This window comes from Penicillium antarcticum (genome assembly GCF_028974205.1).
Source record: "Penicillium antarcticum strain IBT 31339 chromosome Unknown utg000006l_segment0_segment0, whole genome shotgun sequence".
NCBI classification, from domain to species: Eukaryota; Fungi; Ascomycota; class Eurotiomycetes; order Eurotiales; family Aspergillaceae; genus Penicillium; species Penicillium antarcticum.
This window is the reverse complement of record NW_026695304.1, coordinates 1140583-1157821: the sequence shown is the minus strand read 5'-3', so window position 1 is coordinate 1157821 and position 17239 is coordinate 1140583. Positions and strand designations below refer to the sequence as shown.

Here is a 17239-nt window from a genome sequence, read left to right as displayed (position 1 = left end):
TGAACATGCAATGCACGGTGTGTGGTATATAGTGGCCGGCGCTAAACAAAGCAGGGCATGAAAGGGGCGGCAATTTCCGTCCGGTGAGCCCCAACTGTTCCGTTAAGCAAGGTGGGGACCGGCGTCCCCCGCAGAGTCAACACTATTCATTTTCCAGTTGAGACCTGTATGCAAAGAGCCAAGATGCCATCATTGAACAGTCGAGCTCTTCCTTCCGGTTACGTCCTTCATGACGGGTACCCTTCAACCCCTGAATACCTACATCTCCGCTCCGCTGCGGGCTTATCAGCCAAGACCCCTTCCCAGGCTGCTGCGATCTCCACGGGGAGCTGGTACGGATGCTACATGGCATTTGAAGAGAACGGCTCAATTCCAAAGACAGTTGGTATGGGGAGAATCATAGGAGACGGCGGCTGGTACTTTCCGTGATATATTGACATTCTTGCGACGTCAGACTAAATGTGATGCGCCTAGGTATTTCCATATTGCGGATATGGCTGTCGACCCAGAGCATCAGAGGAAAGGACTTGGAGATGCTATTCTCAAGACATTAGTGGCGAAGATCAAGCAGGATGCTCCGGCAGATGGGAAACCTTATATTTCGTTGTTGGCTGATGGGCCGGGGAGACCGTTGTATGTGAAGAACGGGTTTGTGGATAGTGCGCCGGCCTCGCTGGGTATGATCCTTGAATATTAGATCCGCAAACTATAGAAATATGGGGAATTCCATTGCATGTTCTACTCCATGCCAAGGAAGAATGTAGATATAGTGTAGTGTACACATCGAGGCATGCACGGCCTTGGCGACGGGATCAAGCCGTAGCCACCCAACTTTTCACCCTTCGCCACCCCCGATGAACAATTGATTCCTGCACAAATTACTCCTGCCAGTAGCATCAGACTGCCCAGATAAAATCATCGCATTAAAAATGCCCATCTCCGCATCCCCTGGCGACCCCGGGTCCACCCTCGGCGTGCACTATCCCGAACGTGGGGAAGCCGACGTCTCCACGCTCCGTGGAACGGGAAACCCGAGCGCCCAATCCCTTCAACCTGTAGCTCACCATGCCCCGTCGGCCCGTGGGTAAATGCCCAAGGGATGTCGCATATCACACCAGCCCGCAGTTATCAAGCCCCGTATTATCCGCATTCGGATTCCCCCACCCCGAGCCCCCGACTTCTTCTCCAGAATCCCCAGACTGATTGGCCCAGGGTGAAGTGGATGGTGGAGATATGACCTGGGGAGAGCGTATTCAGCAATTGACCCGCCGATCAAGCGTCGTGGCTGATTTATGCCCTGGGGGGCGTCGGATCTCGCCAGTCCCTTTTCTCTAGCCTAAAAGGGCTTCACGTCTATTCGCACTCTTCTGCTGGCTTGAGGAAAACTGATTCTTCTCGATCCACTTCAGCATAATTTTCACAATGTGGAAACATAATTTTCGAGGGAGATCCCTTGTCTTTGCTTTTACGGCATGTTCAAGTCAGGCATGTGAATTGTTATGAATAAACAGCTTGTCAATTGAGGACTGACGGTGAAAAACAGGCATTCCTCTTGCTCGGCTATGACCAGGGTGTGATGAGTGGTTTGGTGGGAGCAGACAACAGATTTGGTCGTGATTTTGGCCATCCAGATGCCAATTTGCAAGGTGACATCGTCGCCCTCTATGACATTGGTTGTATCATTGGTTCAATTCTGGTTTTCTTCATTGGTGAACGGTACGGTCGACGCTGGATGTTGATGGCCGGTGGCACAGTCATGATTATTGGAACTATCATTCTAGCTTCTTCGAGCACGGTGGCTCAACTTATTGTTGGCCGTATTGTTACAGGCGTAGTGCGTCCTCTCCCTGTCCTGTTGGAGGCTCTAGAACTAATAGGGCGTACAGGGCAATGGAATGAATAGCAGTACAGCTCCTGTCTATCAGAGTGAAAGTGCACCATCCGACATCCGAGGAACACTTCTCACGCTACAGGGAACTATGACAATCCTCGGTCTCTGCATCGGTAATTGGTCCTCGTCATCCTATGACCTTGGACAGCCACTGACTTTTTTCCTAGCTTATTGGCTCGATTATGGTACCAGTTTCACCGATTCCTCCCTGCAATGGCGGCTACCCTTGGCATTCCAAGCATTTTTCGCTGTCTGCCTGGTCCTCCAAGTGGTCGGACTTCCAGAAACACCACGATGGCTCATGAAAAATGACCGATACGAAGAAGCTCGGGATGTTGTTGCCGCTATCAACGACGCCTCGCTGGACGATCCAATCGTCATCCAGACTCTGGCAGACATCGAGAAGGCTGTTCACGAAGATATCCAAGGGAATGAAGTCGGCTGGCGCGACTTCTTCACCCATGGAAAACTTCAAAACTGGCGTCGACTGCTCTTGATTATCTTCATTGAAATCATGCAGCAGTTTACTGGTTCGAACATGATGTAGGTATTCAAAAATGCGTATACAAGTTGAACAGATACTGACTGAAACAGTAATTACTACGCCCCTACCGTTTATACAGATGCCCTTCATATGGGGAGAAACATGTCTATGATTCTATCGGGCTGCACCTCCCTCGCATACCTCGTCGGATCTGCCCTTCCTTTGTTGATGATGGATAAGTTTGGTCGCCGTATCCTACTCATGGTATCTGCAGCCGGACTTTGCCTCTGCTTTGTTATGGTTGCTATCCTCCTATCTATTGGCAAGACACAAGACGCCTACGGTGCAACTGCTTTCATATTCTTGTTCCAAATCTTCTATGGTCTTGGATGGTTGCCTGTCCCCTGGTTCTACCCGTCAGAGGCAAGTCATCCTTTGAGATATCTTCTTGATACAAGCTGACCTCTTCCTCAGATTAGTACGACATCTCTTCGATCCAAAAATGCTGCTATTGCATCTGCATTTAACTGGCTTTCCGTCTTTGCGGTGGTCAAGATTACACCCATTGCAATTCGTAAGTTTTCCCCTTGCTTGCCCGATCCCCATCCGAGATGATTTGGACTAACGACTATTCACAGAAAACATCGGCTGGCGTGTCTTTGTGAGTTTCGCTGTGCTCAACTTTCTCTGGATTCCAATTGTCTACTTTTTCTACCCAGAAACAAAGGGCCTCGAACTCGAAGATATCAACTTGATCTTCGCAAAGGGTGGCTTCACTGGTGGCGTATTCTCTTCCGGTGGCCGTCCCGTCGTTCCACATCAACATGCTCAGGAGACAGAACTCGAGGGCAAGCAGCAGACTGGCATGATTGAGGATGTTCAGCATCCTTGATTGACTTCATGAATATATTATGACACATTGTACATAGAATTAGATATGGACCTTCAAGTACAGATACAGACCTTGAGCCGTCTCAGAATCTAGCATATCCGTGGCTAATCCCATACTGAAAAAAGAGTGAACCCCGAGGCACTACAAAATGAGCAAAAGTAATTAAAAAAAATCTTAGTAAACAATGACAAAAGAGGACGAAGGATGTACACTGAATGACATTCTAAGCTCTGATATAGAGTTATAGAGTTATCAATGAATCAGCACTGAAAGGATATATGTCCAACGAGAAATCCACATCGGGTGAGCTCTTCAAACCATGAAAGACAGGATATGTGAAAGGACTTATGGCTGCCGTTGTAGCTCTCCCAATCAAATGCAACACAGAACGATGGAACAAACCATAACATCAAAAAAGTAAACTACAACAGATATCATCAGTCCTTCCCTACCGTCCTCATCTGAATGAGCTAGATCATCTATCCAAGGCACTTGAAGTTGGACAAGAAAGAGGTCAAAAAAGAGGCTAAAAAAGAGACGAAGAAAGAGAGGTCAAATTGTGTGTAGCCAATTCCTATTCTCAACCTAAAAGCTCTTCTTAAGCCACTGCGTCTGCGAATTACAATAACCTAGCAGACCAGTAAGACCCCATTCGACACCCATTCCACTCTGCTTATGGCCCCCAAAAGGCGCAGTGGGCGAAACATCAAAATGGCTATTAACCCAAACCGAACCAGACTGCAGTTGATCCGCAATGCGTGTCGCGCGCTCGAAATCCTTCGACCAGACTGATGCTCCGAGGCCCGTTTCCAGCGCATTAGCACGCTCAATTACATCATCTTCATTGGACCATTTCATAATTGGCAGAATAGGAGCGAAGGGTTCTTCCTGTACGACGCGCGAGGAGTCAGGCGGGTTATCGATAATCGTGGGATGGATGAAGTATCCCGCGGAGTTTTCGATGGTACCTCCGAGTGCGGGTTTCAGGTTCTCAGTTTTGATAGTGGAGAACAGTTCTTTGGCTTTTTTGAATTGCATTTCATTCTGGACGGGTCCGAAAAAGGTGTCTGCTTCGGTTCCGTTGCCTACTTTCAGGGTTTTGACGAATGTGATTAGTTTCTCCAAGAAGGCGTCGTAGATCTCTTCGTGGACGTAAAGGCGTTTGATCATCATACAGATCTGCGAACTGCAGAGGTAAGAAAGGATTCCGATTTTGGGGATCACCGCGTCAATGTCTACGTCGTTACAGATGATTGCTGGGTCATTACCGCCTAGTTCGAGGGTTACGCGTTTGAGGGTCTTAGCGCAGGAGGCCATGACTCGCTTGCCGGTTATGATTGAGCCTGTGAAGCTGATTTTGTCGATACCGGCGTGGTCGGTGAACATGGGACCCAGGGAGTCGTCGCCGCTGAGACATTGGATCACTCCCGGTGGGAAGAAGTGGGCTGCTAGCTCGGCGAGCTTCAGGTCGCAGTATGGTGTGAACGGGGATGGTTTCACGATCACGGGATTGCCTGTGTAGACAGCTGACACGATTTTGCCCACAGCCAGTAGGACAGGGAAGTTCCAGGGAACGATGGCACCGACCACACCCATGGGTGTATAGCGCTGCACGATCTTGCGGTCGTCTGTCTCTTCAATGACGTTCTCTTTGATTTCGATTGAGCTGAGTCCACGGGTCCAGGTGCCTACCATTCCGACTTCGGCGCTTGCTTGTGTCAATGGCTTGCCCTGCTCCATTGTCAGGGTCTTTGCGAAGCCATCTGCGTTGGCGTCGATGGCGTCGGCCCAGGCGTTGAGGGCTTTGCGCCGCTCATTGAAGGAGGTCTTGGACCAGGTCTTGAATGCGGTTCTAGCGGCTTTCACGGCCTTGTCGAGGTCATCTTGAGTTGATACTGGGACGGGTGGGTTAGGTTCAGTTGTGGCAGGGTTGATTCCAGTTCGGGTTTGTGAACTCGAGGTCAGTTCGTTGTTGATGACATTGGAGAAGGTCTAATACGAGTTAGTGAGCGGCTCTTAGATAAGGATGTGTGGGAGGCTAACAGTAAAGTCCAATGGCGTAGAGTCCGTCATCTTCACAGCTTAGATTGCAAGTTGGATATATTGAATATTGAAAATGGAGACTAAGGAAGCGCGGAATCTCACGCAATGTGGCTGACTTTATAATAACATCCCCAGAGCTCCAGCCGCGAAACACGCCCGAACGACGGAGACTAGCTACGGAAGATACAATTAAGTCCGAGCCCCATACCTATAGTATGCCCGGAGATGGCAATTTAAAGGCAATCCTGGCCGCAGGACCACTCTCGATGACCAGTCCATTGAACTTAGCTGTCAGCATTCGGCTTCACACTGCACTGATTCGCCGCAGATACCCAAAATAAGCACTTGGCAAAGTGCGGGGATTCCCCGTATACCCAGAATTGACATAATCAAATCCGTTTCCGGTCTTGATTCTACTCCAGAACTCAGCATCAACTGTGTCGGCGTGGGATTTCGGCATCCCAATGACTGCCGGATGTCAAGACGGTACTTGTCCCGTGTTGCAGCCGCTTTCTTGCTAACATGTGGCTGCTTACTGCAGGTGAGCTCTTGGAGAAGGGGTCAAAACTCGACTCCGAGGTTTGTCGACTGATATATTTTCCTTGTCTTCTCGTATAACAGGATTCTTTGCTTCATACCAGAACGAGAAAGGTGAGTTTTGTCACGACATAGGTGCCGCCAAGCTGGGGTCGCACCACAGCTGCATGACGCGACCGCACTGAAGACACAATCGAGTTTTCGGTGAAGGCAGACCGACTTTGGCGAGACAAAGATTTGTGTGGACGTTGAAGAGAAGAAGAAAAGATGATGGAATTCTTGGCGCACAGACCAGTATCTATGACATCAGCGCATACTTCGCGTTCCTTCATCATCCACACGTAGTGTTAATTTATATCCTTGCAAGCCATGTCGATCGCAAACATCAGTGTGCCAATAGCCCGTGTAGCTATTTCTGGCAGGACCCTTGCATGGTGGCGACACTGTACTGAGTGGGTATCTTCACGATGATCGACCTTCGGATGACGTCCCGCGTGAGCGCCTCTTCTGTCAACAAGTCTTATCTTTCGTTGTGGAAAGCGAGTTGGTGCTTGGCGTACGTCGAGCAGATATCAAGTTCCACTGTGTCATGGGTGAAATTCGTCTATATAAAGAGGATGTTTATCGTGAGGATTTGAGATATATATTCAACCAACACATTCAATACACACAATATCTTCCTGATCAACTTTACTATTTCAAAATATTTTAAGATCCACTGCAGTCCTTCAAGATGTTCCATCGCCGTCGCAATCCCACTGTCACTCGCACCACCAAGCCTACACTGATGACCCGTCTCAAGGGCCGTAATGCGAGATCACGCACTGTCAAGACTACCACTACCACCCATCCCAACGGCACACAAGCCACGCATGGCACGCATGCCACACATGGTCACCACGGTCATGGCTATGGAGCGACAACTACCCGCACCGCACCAGCCCACCACCACCGCCGCAAGGCAAGCCTCGGTGACAAATTCTCGGGAGCCATGATGAAGTTGAAGGGCTCTTTGACCCACCGTCCCGGTGTCAAGGTGAGCACTACCCCACACCCAAACAATTCAACTTTGAACACAACTAACATAAACCCAATTTAGGCTGCTGGAACCCGTCGCATGCATGGCACTGATGGACGTGGAAGCCGCACCCATCGTGTCTACTAAGTTACGCTGTACGATGTCATGAGCTATGAAGCTATTTGTCGATATCCCTTGTCTTGTTGTTTGATTGTATAATATGATGCCAATTCCGGTTCTACACAAACTGTATATAATCTATTTCATTCATCTTGATCACATTATCTATGAATCGTCATCTATCCAAGTAACAACTATGTACACTTCTATAATGCAAGTCATGATACAAACGAACAAACCCCACTCACAGCAGACCACGCAATGACTCACCAAGAGCCATAATGGCCATGGCCTGACCATATGGCATAGACGTCAAAGGGATCTGCTTGTAAAATTCAAGACAGTCACCCATGCCAGTACCGAAGCTGGTATTCTGCAATTCACCCTGTTCATCGATATGACCCATCACAGCAGTGATAGCCTTTTCCGCAACAGCGCGGTACTGGGAACCAATGTAGCGTTTCCGCACAGCCTTGAGGATACCATATGCGAATCCAGCTGTGGCAGATGCCTCGACATATGAATCGGGGTGGTCGAGGAGAGTGTGCCACGCACCAGAAGGAGACTGCAGACGCTGGAGAGCCTCACATTGTGCTTCAAGGGTATCAATCAAGTGGAGACGAATAGGGTCATTGGGCTGCAAGTCCAGCAACTCAATAATCTCCGGAATGACAATAGTAACCCAACTGTTACCACGAGCCCAGCGCGCATCGGCGAAATTGTGACCACCGTCTTCGAACGTCCACCCATGGAACCATAGCCCGGTCTTCGTATCGAAGAGATACTTGATATGGGTCAGGAACTGCTTCTTGGCCTCATCAATGTACTCAGGCCTGTTGAGGAGCTTTCCAATCTTCGCCAGTGGCATCACCGTCATCATCAAGGTATCATCCCAGAGCTGCTGATAATTCTCCGTGATGTATGTCATATGCTGCATACCCCCGTATCGGGTACGAGGCAATTCATGCATGGCCCATTCAGCCCAGGAATCGAGCCAGGGGAGATATGTGGCATTGCCGGTCTTCTCGTAAACATAGGCGAGTGTGAGGAAGACGGCCATTGTGTTGATGTTCTTTGTTGTGCCGCCTTCAGCAAAGCGGTCTGCGAACCAGTCTTCGATTATTTTGAGGAGTCGATCATCGCCCGTGAGTTCGTAGTATTTCCATACACCGTACAGGCCAATGCCGTGCGTCCATTCCCAGCCTGCCCATGACTTTGTGTCGATTATGCGGCCGTCTGGGAGAGGAAGGAGGAACTTGCCGCTTTCATCTTTGATGTTGACCAGGTTGTTGATGAGGAGGTTGACGGCCTTGTGGATTTCGGGGCCGGTAGGCTTGGGAGTGGCCATGGTGAGATGTGAGATGTTGGGATCTTGAATGTGAATCATTGCCCGACGAATCAGGTCAACTTTGCCTCTTTGTTATGGACCGGTGAAAATAAAAATATTAGCTGAACGCCAGGTCCGGGAGCCCTAATAAGTGTTGGTGTTAAAAGTTCTTCCACTAATGAGCTGTGGAGGTGGACGCCACGTCCGTTCCCCGCGTGGGGCAAGCTCCTTTCGGGTGAGAGATGCCCGAGTCATTTAACCCCCATGGTCTACAGGTGCGTTAAACGGCCACTGGAGACTCGTCCATGGGGCTTTCCCCGGTCTCCACCCGTTTAAGCGAGTCATGAGAATTCTCAGCTCGGGTTAGTGCTTCCCCGGACTCTGCAGCGGGGAAAGTTAGTCTGTTCCTTGCCAAGAAATCCCGGGGTAAAGAGTCTGGCAGCCACTGTGCTTGATCTCGGTTAATAGTAGGCTGAAAGCAAGTTCAAGCCACATGACTGTCAGAACCGTCTGGCTTGACTCGGCTAATCGTATTGAATGTGGTTAGGATGGAAGTATGCACGGTCCTGGTAAATTGACTGCCATTATAAGGAGGTTTGACTCCGTCGCTAAAACTCCAGTCTCGTCTCCTATGTACTTGAGCTACCTTGGTGCGCCGACTATTACTTACCATGGCCGCCGGCAAGGATCAGCCCCAGCAGGGCATTGAGACTGCTCCTGTTCAACACCAGGTCGAGATGGGCGAATACCAGAACAAGCAGGATATCTCCCATGTCGAGCAGGTCCTCTCTGGTGAAGATTTGAAGAAGAATAATATGGATACTAGCCGTGTCGACAAGGAAGTCCAGGCTTATGCTGCCGATGTGGCAGTGGAGATTGATGCGGAGACTGAGAAGCGTCTCAAACGTTTGATCGATCGTCGTGTTCTGGTCATTATGATATGCACATATTTCCTGCAGGCTTTGGACAAGGGAACTATGTCTTTCTCTGCTATTATGGGCATCAAGACAGATGCGGGTTTGGAGGATGGACAAAAGGTATGTTTATTGGTGCTGTATTTTGCGTTCTTATACTAACCTTGCTGTTGAATTAGTATTCTTGGTTGACTACCTGTATTTACATCGCCGTCCTCACGGTCGAATACCCAACCAACTGGATTATCCAACGCGTCCCAATTGGTAAGTATCTGGGCATCAACATTTGCCTCTGGGGTACAATTCTGGCCCTCCACGCTGCTTGCCACAACTTCGCCGGATTGGTCACCGTCCGCACCTTGCTGGGTATCTTCGAGGCCTGTTGCCAACCTATCTTCGTTACTCTGTCATCGATGTGGTACAAGAGAGAGGAGCAGGCGGCTACTGTCACATACTGGTAAGTCGAGACACAACCAAATAAATGACCATCATCTAACAGAAATAGGTACATGATGAACGGCACCCAACAAATCGTCGGTGGTCTCCTAGCTTACTGCTTCACCCTAATCGGCTCCGACAAAGTCATCAAATCGTGGCAAGCCCTCTTCCTCACCTACGGATGCATTTCCGTAATCTGGGGACTCTTCGTCATCTGGTACATGCCCGACTCGCCTATGCGTGCCAAGTGCTTCACCGAGGAAGATAAGCGCCTGATGGTCGAGCGTCTCCGTTCCAACCAGACCGGTATCCAGAACAGACAATTCCGTTCATATCAGATGTGGGAGGCTTTCCGCGATCCCCAGATGTGGTGCTATTGTGCCGTGCAGATGTTCACAACTCTTCCCACCAGTGGACTGGGTGCTTTCTTCACTATCATCATTAAGAGTTTCAACTTTACTACCTTGCAGACTCAGTTGCTTGCTATGGTCCTTGGTGCTTATATCATTGTTATTCTGTTGTCGTCTGCTTGGTTGGTCAAGAAGTATAACCAGAATCTGCTGGTTATGTTGGGTTTCATCATTCCGTATGTTTCTCGGCCCCTTGGTTCTACCCGAGTTACACTAACGTGCGACAGTTCATTTATTGGAACCATCGTCCTGATGACCGTCGAGAACACAACCCTCTCCACAAAGGTCGGCCTGTTGATTAGTTACTACATCACCATGTCCTTCTGGTCCGCCCAGACCCTCACCCTGTCAATGGTGTCCCGAAATGTCGCCGGACAAACCAAGAAGGCAACCGTAGTTGCAGCGACCTTCGTGTCTTGGGCCGCCGGAAATGCAATCGGTAGGCCCCACCCATCCCCTTCTCCAATATACATAGTCTGAGCCATACTAACAAGCCCAGGCCCCCAAGTCTTCCTCGATACAGATGCCCCACGGTACCACATCGCCTGGAGTGTCCACCTGGCCTGCTACGCCTGCATGGTCTCCGCTGTCATTTATCTCCGCTTCTACCTCAAGCGCCAGAACGCCAAAAAGGATAAGCTGTTGGCAGAGTCTGGACTCAGCGCTGCGGATCCTAACCTGGTCCACGCTTTCGAGGATAAGACTGATCAGGAGAACATGAATTTCCGATATGTTTATTAGATACCCTTTGATGATTTGACAATTTGTTTGGGTTAGTTCAATGGGTCATTGGTACTTGGTTTTAGTCTAAATGTGATTATGTCGGACTGCCGACATCGGTCTGTTCTCTTATATTTACCTTGTAGAACGTCAGACTTTATGCATGGTCGTCTGTAACTCCTTTCAGAGTTGTTTTTCGAGGGTAATTTTGTGGATCACTAGATAGCCAGTTATATATATCGCTTTTGTTTTATTCTATCTCCTGATCTCGTTGCGTGCCTCTCCGGCACCCCACATTAGTATGAGACATTCCACTAGGCCCTGAAATTCTCCACAGGAATGGACATAAAGTAAAAACGTTGACATAATCTTGGAGTACCCCTCAAGGAAATGACAGACGTCAGAAACAATTAGCATCACAGAAGAATAAGAGAATACGAAGGAAGGTTCGGGTGATATCTTATCAAATCCCCTCAGTAGCGGATCGCGTGTCGGCGGTCTCCGCCTCGACTCGCAGTTGCCTCACAAAACGTGACTTGTCAATTCAATTGATAAACCCCAGCCGGAATCCACTTCGACGTTTGTACAGTTTCGTGACCAAATCTCAAACCCCCACAGTACAACTAACCAAGCAAACTATCCAATCACTGCCAAGATGCTGTACACACACGCAACAATTGTGACAGTGGATCAAACCCGCCGCATAATAGAAGACGGCGCAATCCGTGTCCTGGGACAAAACATTGCCGACATAGGCAAAACAGCAACTCTCAAAGGAAAATACCCACAAGAAGAAGAGATCAACCTAACCGGCCGAATCATCGTGCCAGGTCTAATCTCAACACACATGCATACAGCGCAAACCCTCCTCCGCGGCACAGCCGACGACCTCGAGCTCGTCTCCTGGCTCTGCGAGCGGATCTGGGTGCTGCAGGGCAACTTCACTGCGGAAGATGGGTACGCCGCTGCGCGCCTGAGTATCGGCGAGATGCTGAAGTCTGGAACGACTTGTTTCTTGGAGAGCATGGTAACTATTATCCCCTTAGCAATCCCTGTTGTTCGACTGATTTCGCGCAGTTCGCCGATCGGTATGGGTTTGATGGACTTGCCCGTGCGGTGGAGGAGAGTGGGATAAGGGGCTGTCTTGGCAAGATTGTTATGGATATTGCTAAGTATGCTAAGGATGATGCTTGGGCTATGTATCCTGGTCTTGTGGAAGATCGTGAGACTTCACTGCTTGGGACTGTTGCTATGTGGAAGAAGTGGAATGGGGCTGCTGATGATCGCATTCGGGTTTGGTTTGGGGCGAGGACGCCTGGAGGGTATGGTTTCTTTCCAGTGGAATGGTGTGGGTACGACATGCTGACTTTGATAGTGTTTCGGATGCTCTCTACAAGGAGATGACTGCTATCTCCAAGGAGAAGGGTATTCCTATCACCATGCATTGTGCCGAGGTCAAGGCCGATCGTGACTTCTTCGCTTCGGTTGACCATACCCCCATGTCGTACTGCAACTCCGTTGGTCTGCTGGGTGAGTCGACTGTTCTCGCTCATATGGTGCATCTGGATGATACCGATATCAAGTAAGTCATGCAGCGTGCAAACATAGCCCAAGCGGTGGCTAATACCATAAAGACTCCTCGCTGCTTCGGGAACTCACGTTGCCCATTGCCCGACATCAAACGCAAAGTGAGTACTAATTTCTAATGAACCCCATCATGACTCCAGATCTAATGAAATTCTTCAAGGCTGGCATCCGGCCTATGCAGAGTCCCCGACCTCCAACGCGCCTCGGTAAACATCGGCCTAGGAACCGACGGAGCACCCTGCAACAACACCTGCGATCTGCTCCAAGAGATGAAGCTAGCAGCAATCATCCACAAAGGCGAAACCCAAGACCCAACCGTGGTCCCCGCCGAATCCGTGCTAGAAATGGCAACTATCAATGGCGCCAAGGCGCTAGGCCTGGACGACAAGATCGGCAGTCTTGAAATCGGCAAGAAGGCCGACTTTGTCGCTATTGATCTGCGAGGCATCCACTCGCAGCCTTGGTTCAACCCTGTCAGTGCCGTTGTGTATACTGCTACCGGGCGCGATGTTGAGCTTGTTGTTGTTGATGGGAAGGTTGTTGTTCGTGATGGTGAACTTGTTACTATGGATGAGAAGGAGATTGTGCTTGAGGCACAGAGGAGGAGTAAGGAGGTTGTTGAGAGGGCTGGGTTGGGGAAGAAGGTTCAGCCTGTTTGGCCTATTGAGTGAAGTGTTAACCTTTCGATTGGGGATTCTCGTGTATCGGGTATAGGTGAAGGTAGGTAGGGTTGCTGGTTTTAGTTGTCGCTTTTGTGCTTCATTTCGAGGTAGGTTGATCGTTTGATAGTTCTGATTTCAGTATTTTGAATATATTGCAGTTCAACTGGGATCAATCCTCTATTAACCGAGGCGTATCAAAGCATCCGTATCCTTTGACTACACTCATTTCATCAATTTCGGCATATTTGGTCTTGAAGGACCACCCAGCAGTCGAATTCTCAATGATTTCACAACGACGGTTGGAATCAGTACGTCTTCGCCATAAGCAAGCACTGAAAATACCGAGTTCTGACACCACCTTCCCTTCAGCAACACCAGCCGGTCCCATAAGCACATTCTGCTGAGTTGGTGGCATAATGCGTTCCATTAGAACATAAGATGACCACTCAGATTGAGAAACAGATGATAGAAAGTCTGGAATTTCAGTACCATAGACATTATGCCCACCCCCTTCCAAGGATGGCTTCAGGATGAAACCTGTCGAGCCCTTCGGATCAGTGGCCAATTGCCGCGCATGCAAACCAGCGGCAGTTTCATCGAGAGGATAAAGAGAGATAAATGTTCCCCTAACTGCAGCTGCCTTTTCAGGAAATAGGAAACGTTCAAGGGTTCCATGTGCAGTGAGCGCTTGCTGCACCTTCTTGAAGGTAGATATATGCGATAGGATAGAGGGACATTTGATAGCAGTAGACTTTTCAAGTTGCAGACGTGCTTGATACCCTATGTTATCATACTCATGTGCCTCGTAGCCGGCCCTCATATAAACGACTGAGATTTCCACGGGCGACTGTGATTTTATCCAGGGAGGATGGAACAGTAACTGGCGCGACTCCGTGAGCGATGTGTCTCGGAGGATATCTCCCCAGTTGAGTCTATATGCTGGAACCGGCTCGTCTCGATCCCACAAGGCATATTCTATTGGTCTTTCGTCTGCAGTGTTGAAGTTGTTGGGTTGCACGATAAACAGAACAGCCATTCTCTGTGCCGATTGAGTTCTCGGTGGACCGTAGATAGCATGAGCAGTTGCCAAACACGACGCGATGCCTTCAATATTATTGCTCTTCGGTAAAGATCCAATATCAATTCTCTCCTTTCCATACTGCTCTTGACCAAGCTCATATGCCCCAGTTCGAGTGAGATACCGATGCATATCAGCGACTCTATTCGCGTGACCCCCACCAGCACATGAAAAGGCATTGAACTCAACTTGTTTCAGAGTGGTTTCGAAAATAGACCCAGAAGATTCCGCTCCATTTCCGTCATTGAGGTGAAGCATGTAATCAGAGCGAAAGATGCCAGCAGAGATCTCTTGGACGATCCCTGCCTTTTGGGTCTCGTGGTAAATCCCCCACAATGCGCGCGCCAGGGGCTCAACAGCGATGAGATCTTCTGTGACGCTGTATAGCCAGTCTTCATCTTCCGCGATGACGCAGTAGAGCTCGTTGTATATTTTTTGGAGGTTGATTGCACGGTTGAACAGTGTTCGTGGAAATGGGGTTGGGAACACGCTGACGCCTACTGGGTATGACAGGACGCTGTGCTCTTCTTCTGACTGGATGAGCTTGAGGAGGAGGCCGTGGTTTATTTGCCAGTCCTTGATTTGGGCGAGAAGATTTATCATCTGGTCTTCGCTTGGTTCGAAGTACCTTGTGTCGATGGGTTTGGAGGTCATTTTGTCGGGATTTCATATATAGAGGCGCAGTTGGCCGCCTCGAGACCTAGATATTGAATATGCTGCTGTGTTTTTCAAGGGAGACCGATGGCTTATATTAGTAGAAGGAAGAGAGAAGGAGGCGGAGTCAAGAAATGACATCGTGTCAGGCAGCTGATGAGGCGGCCCCCAGCGGCTTGTGGGCCCCCAAGCTTTTGTGTGTGGCGTACAGAATGAATATAGCTCGTCACATCAGCCTTGGCTTGAAGACCGAGCTATGCGCGGTTACTAAGAGTGTCTCAGTAGTCGGAACCTCAGCCGAGCATACCCCCGGAATTTGAATTCCCGGGCTGGAGATACAAGAAATCCCCGCATTTTCTCCAACAGATCCGGCAGTGCATCCGGAAATAAGGACATATAAATAAGCCGCCAGGGTGAAAGCCGATACTGGAAAACTGTTTGCTCGTAGCAGTTACTATTCCAGTCTTAAGATACTTGGTCCCACCGCATCCGCGCTCAAGATATAAATTGGCCGCAAAAACCAATTATCACACCTTACATTTAGTCAACACGTCATATTAAAGTTTCTATGCCTGCTAGAATTTTGATTTGGATACGAAAATGCTCGTCAAAAAAGTCCAACCAGAAACATGCCAAGTGCCAGCAACAAACCATTCACCAAATTCAAAACTCCCCGTCATCGTATACCGCGATGCCTTAATCAACAAGACTCCCGAAGGAGCCCAAGAAGCCGTGGAAACCAGTGCGTGGATTAATGGCGGTCACTGGAAAATCCAAAAAGATTCTTTGGCTGGGACGTCGCATTACCACAGTATTACCCATGAGGCATACACTGTGTTGCATGGAAATGCAACTTATTTACTCGGAAGGTCACCTCTGGACAATGAGATTGATGAAAATGGTAACCCGGTGGGTGTAGTATTTAAGGCTTCTGAAGGAGATGTATTTGTTCTCCCGGTATGTTCCCCAGAGTCAGTAAAAAGCGACTGTCATATGCTGATGCGACTAGGCCGGCGTGTCGCATTTTGTAACTGATACGGAGGATGGATATGAGATTCTTGGATTCTACTCGCTGGTGAGTGCTATGATTTGTTTATTCAATCAGAGGCCGAGGCTGACGGGGTCTATAGAGTGAGCACAATTCCCACGAGCAGCCGTATGATATGCACTATGGACGACGATCCGTTGAGGATACCGAAGCTATGCGGAAAGACATCGAGAAAGTCTCTGTTCCAATGGTTGATCCTATATATGGAGAGCGTGGTCCCATGCAGGAAATATGGCGTGGATAGCAGATTGCAAAATTCAGAAGAGACACATTGGAAGGTAGTCCCAGAAGCGCAGAAATGTAGGAAAGTAATCATATATGACGTTCCATCAACAAGGATTGAAGCGTACAATTTAGAGGCGTCTGTGTCGCATAAATGGTCAACACAAATGGCAGCTAGGGGAGGATATTTCCACAGTGAAGCTTTCCATGAGCAAATCCTTGGGAATGCACATATTCGACTGCGATTGCCAACTGTGCCCCCAAACGCTCGAGCAACGTCGAATTGCACGTCCTTTGCCTCGAAGAGACTCACCCGTGCCGGGATTGTCACATCAAAGGTGTCTGTCCATTCGGGTCTCTTGGAATGAATTGATGCAGTACCGAGGGAATCATTGTGCTTCCCAAGTTTGTACCTGGTCAGCGTTGGGAGCTAGAAAGTTCGGAGAGAATGCCGACTTCGAGCGGTACTGAATCTGTTATACACACCTTCATGGCGACATGTTTGTTGAATTTCTGATCTCGCGCTAACCGACTAGTCGAATGCCCGCCATGTCCGCGTTGATGAACGACGCGATAGCGATTACGGAACACGTCTCGAATTTGTATGGGATGCGAACCCCCAAACGGTAGTCTTCTAACGGCTCAACCTTTCGATGGGCCCATACAGACGACGGAACGAATTATTACTCTCTGATATTTGAGATATGGAAATAATGATGTGAACAGGGTCACGTATGCGGTAATGCAATATCTCCCTGGCTTTTGTGCAAAGGGGGCCGAAATAGGAGAACGAAAGGCAAGCGAAAATGTATTGAAAGAGTTAAGAGTAGATTTCTCATGACCCAATCAGTGCCAGAGATGTATGTTGAGGTAGTGAAAATATGGACAGGTATATATGATTGTTTCTGCCCTTTAGTGGGCGGCGGTTGAACGGAGACACGTGCCAAGGGATGTGTGCTGCCAACATGTTACCAGCCTCATTATATGGTCATCGTGATCATGTATTTGCAATCCCACAGAGTTCCAAGTAGTTAACATCTTAGATTTTGTTGTTGGCTTATGATTTTCTCACAGTCCTATGTTATGGGCCGGTACGTTAGCTCCCCCGGCCCGGACGTGCGTAAATCTGGGGGAATTGGGGTATTTCCCCGCAGTCCGCTTGGAGTTTAGTAAGACTGCAAGCTGACAACATGG

The 17239-nt window shown here is 49.0% G+C and overlaps 10 protein-coding genes across 10 annotated transcripts; 7 read left to right on the top strand and 3 right to left on the bottom strand.

Annotated features, from left to right (window-relative positions):
• Window positions 1-183: 183 nt before the first annotated feature.
• Window positions 184-429, top strand: N7508_006513 (Acyl-CoA N-acyltransferase; the record flags this gene model as incomplete). Its single annotated transcript, XM_058464579.1, has 1 exon — window positions 184-429. The coding sequence occupies one exon, from the start codon at window positions 184-186 to the stop codon at window positions 427-429; it is 246 nt and encodes an 81-aa protein (XP_058318432.1).
• Window positions 430-493: 64 nt separating this feature from the next.
• Window positions 494-697, top strand: N7508_006512 (GNAT family N-acetyltransferase; the record flags this gene model as incomplete). Its single annotated transcript, XM_058464578.1, has 1 exon — window positions 494-697. The coding sequence occupies one exon, from the start codon at window positions 494-496 to the stop codon at window positions 695-697; it is 204 nt and encodes a 67-aa protein (XP_058318431.1).
• Window positions 698-929: 232 nt separating this feature from the next.
• Window positions 930-3267, top strand: N7508_006511 (sugar porter family MFS transporter; the record flags this gene model as incomplete). Its single annotated transcript, XM_058464577.1, has 7 exons — window positions 930-1055; window positions 1544-1834; window positions 1887-2004; window positions 2059-2434; window positions 2486-2798; window positions 2850-2949; window positions 3014-3267. The coding sequence occupies 7 exons, from the start codon at window positions 930-932 to the stop codon at window positions 3265-3267; spliced, it is 1578 nt and encodes a 525-aa protein (XP_058318430.1).
• A 585-nt stretch (window positions 3268-3852) lies between these two features.
• N7508_006510 (aldehyde dehydrogenase family protein) lies at window positions 3853-5340 on the bottom strand (the record flags this gene model as incomplete). Its single annotated transcript, XM_058464576.1, has 2 exons — window positions 3853-5259; window positions 5311-5340. The coding sequence occupies 2 exons, from the start codon at window positions 5338-5340 to the stop codon at window positions 3853-3855; spliced, it is 1437 nt and encodes a 478-aa protein (XP_058318429.1).
• A 1240-nt stretch (window positions 5341-6580) lies between these two features.
• N7508_006509 (uncharacterized protein) lies at window positions 6581-7012 on the top strand (the record flags this gene model as incomplete). The annotated part of the gene is made up of 2 exons (XM_058464575.1): window positions 6581-6883; window positions 6947-7012. The coding sequence occupies 2 exons, from the start codon at window positions 6581-6583 to the stop codon at window positions 7010-7012; spliced, it is 369 nt and encodes a 122-aa protein (XP_058318428.1).
• Window positions 7013-7229: 217 nt separating this feature from the next.
• N7508_006508 (glycoside hydrolase family 88/105 protein) lies at window positions 7230-8333 on the bottom strand (the record flags this gene model as incomplete). The annotated part of the gene is made up of 1 exon (XM_058464574.1): window positions 7230-8333. One exon carries the CDS (start codon window positions 8331-8333, stop codon window positions 7230-7232), a length of 1104 nt encoding a protein of 367 aa, XP_058318427.1.
• Window positions 8334-8983: 650 nt separating this feature from the next.
• N7508_006507 (uncharacterized protein) lies at window positions 8984-10815 on the top strand (the record flags this gene model as incomplete). The annotated part of the gene is made up of 5 exons (XM_058464573.1): window positions 8984-9349; window positions 9406-9683; window positions 9732-10250; window positions 10302-10513; window positions 10574-10815. 5 exons carry the CDS (start codon window positions 8984-8986, stop codon window positions 10813-10815), a joined length of 1617 nt encoding a protein of 538 aa, XP_058318426.1.
• A 634-nt stretch (window positions 10816-11449) lies between these two features.
• Window positions 11450-13052, top strand: N7508_006506 (amidohydrolase; the record flags this gene model as incomplete). Its single annotated transcript, XM_058464572.1, has 5 exons — window positions 11450-11821; window positions 11872-12116; window positions 12170-12376; window positions 12429-12482; window positions 12542-13052. The coding sequence occupies 5 exons, from the start codon at window positions 11450-11452 to the stop codon at window positions 13050-13052; spliced, it is 1389 nt and encodes a 462-aa protein (XP_058318425.1).
• A 160-nt stretch (window positions 13053-13212) lies between these two features.
• On the bottom strand, window positions 13213-14775 carry N7508_006505 (glutathione synthetase; the record flags this gene model as incomplete). Its single annotated transcript, XM_058464571.1, has 1 exon — window positions 13213-14775. The coding sequence occupies one exon, from the start codon at window positions 14773-14775 to the stop codon at window positions 13213-13215; it is 1563 nt and encodes a 520-aa protein (XP_058318424.1).
• A 600-nt stretch (window positions 14776-15375) lies between these two features.
• Window positions 15376-16067, top strand: N7508_006504 (cupin domain-containing protein; the record flags this gene model as incomplete). Its single annotated transcript, XM_058464570.1, has 3 exons — window positions 15376-15732; window positions 15785-15850; window positions 15906-16067. The coding sequence occupies 3 exons, from the start codon at window positions 15376-15378 to the stop codon at window positions 16065-16067; spliced, it is 585 nt and encodes a 194-aa protein (XP_058318423.1).
• Window positions 16068-17239: the final 1172 nt, after the last annotated feature.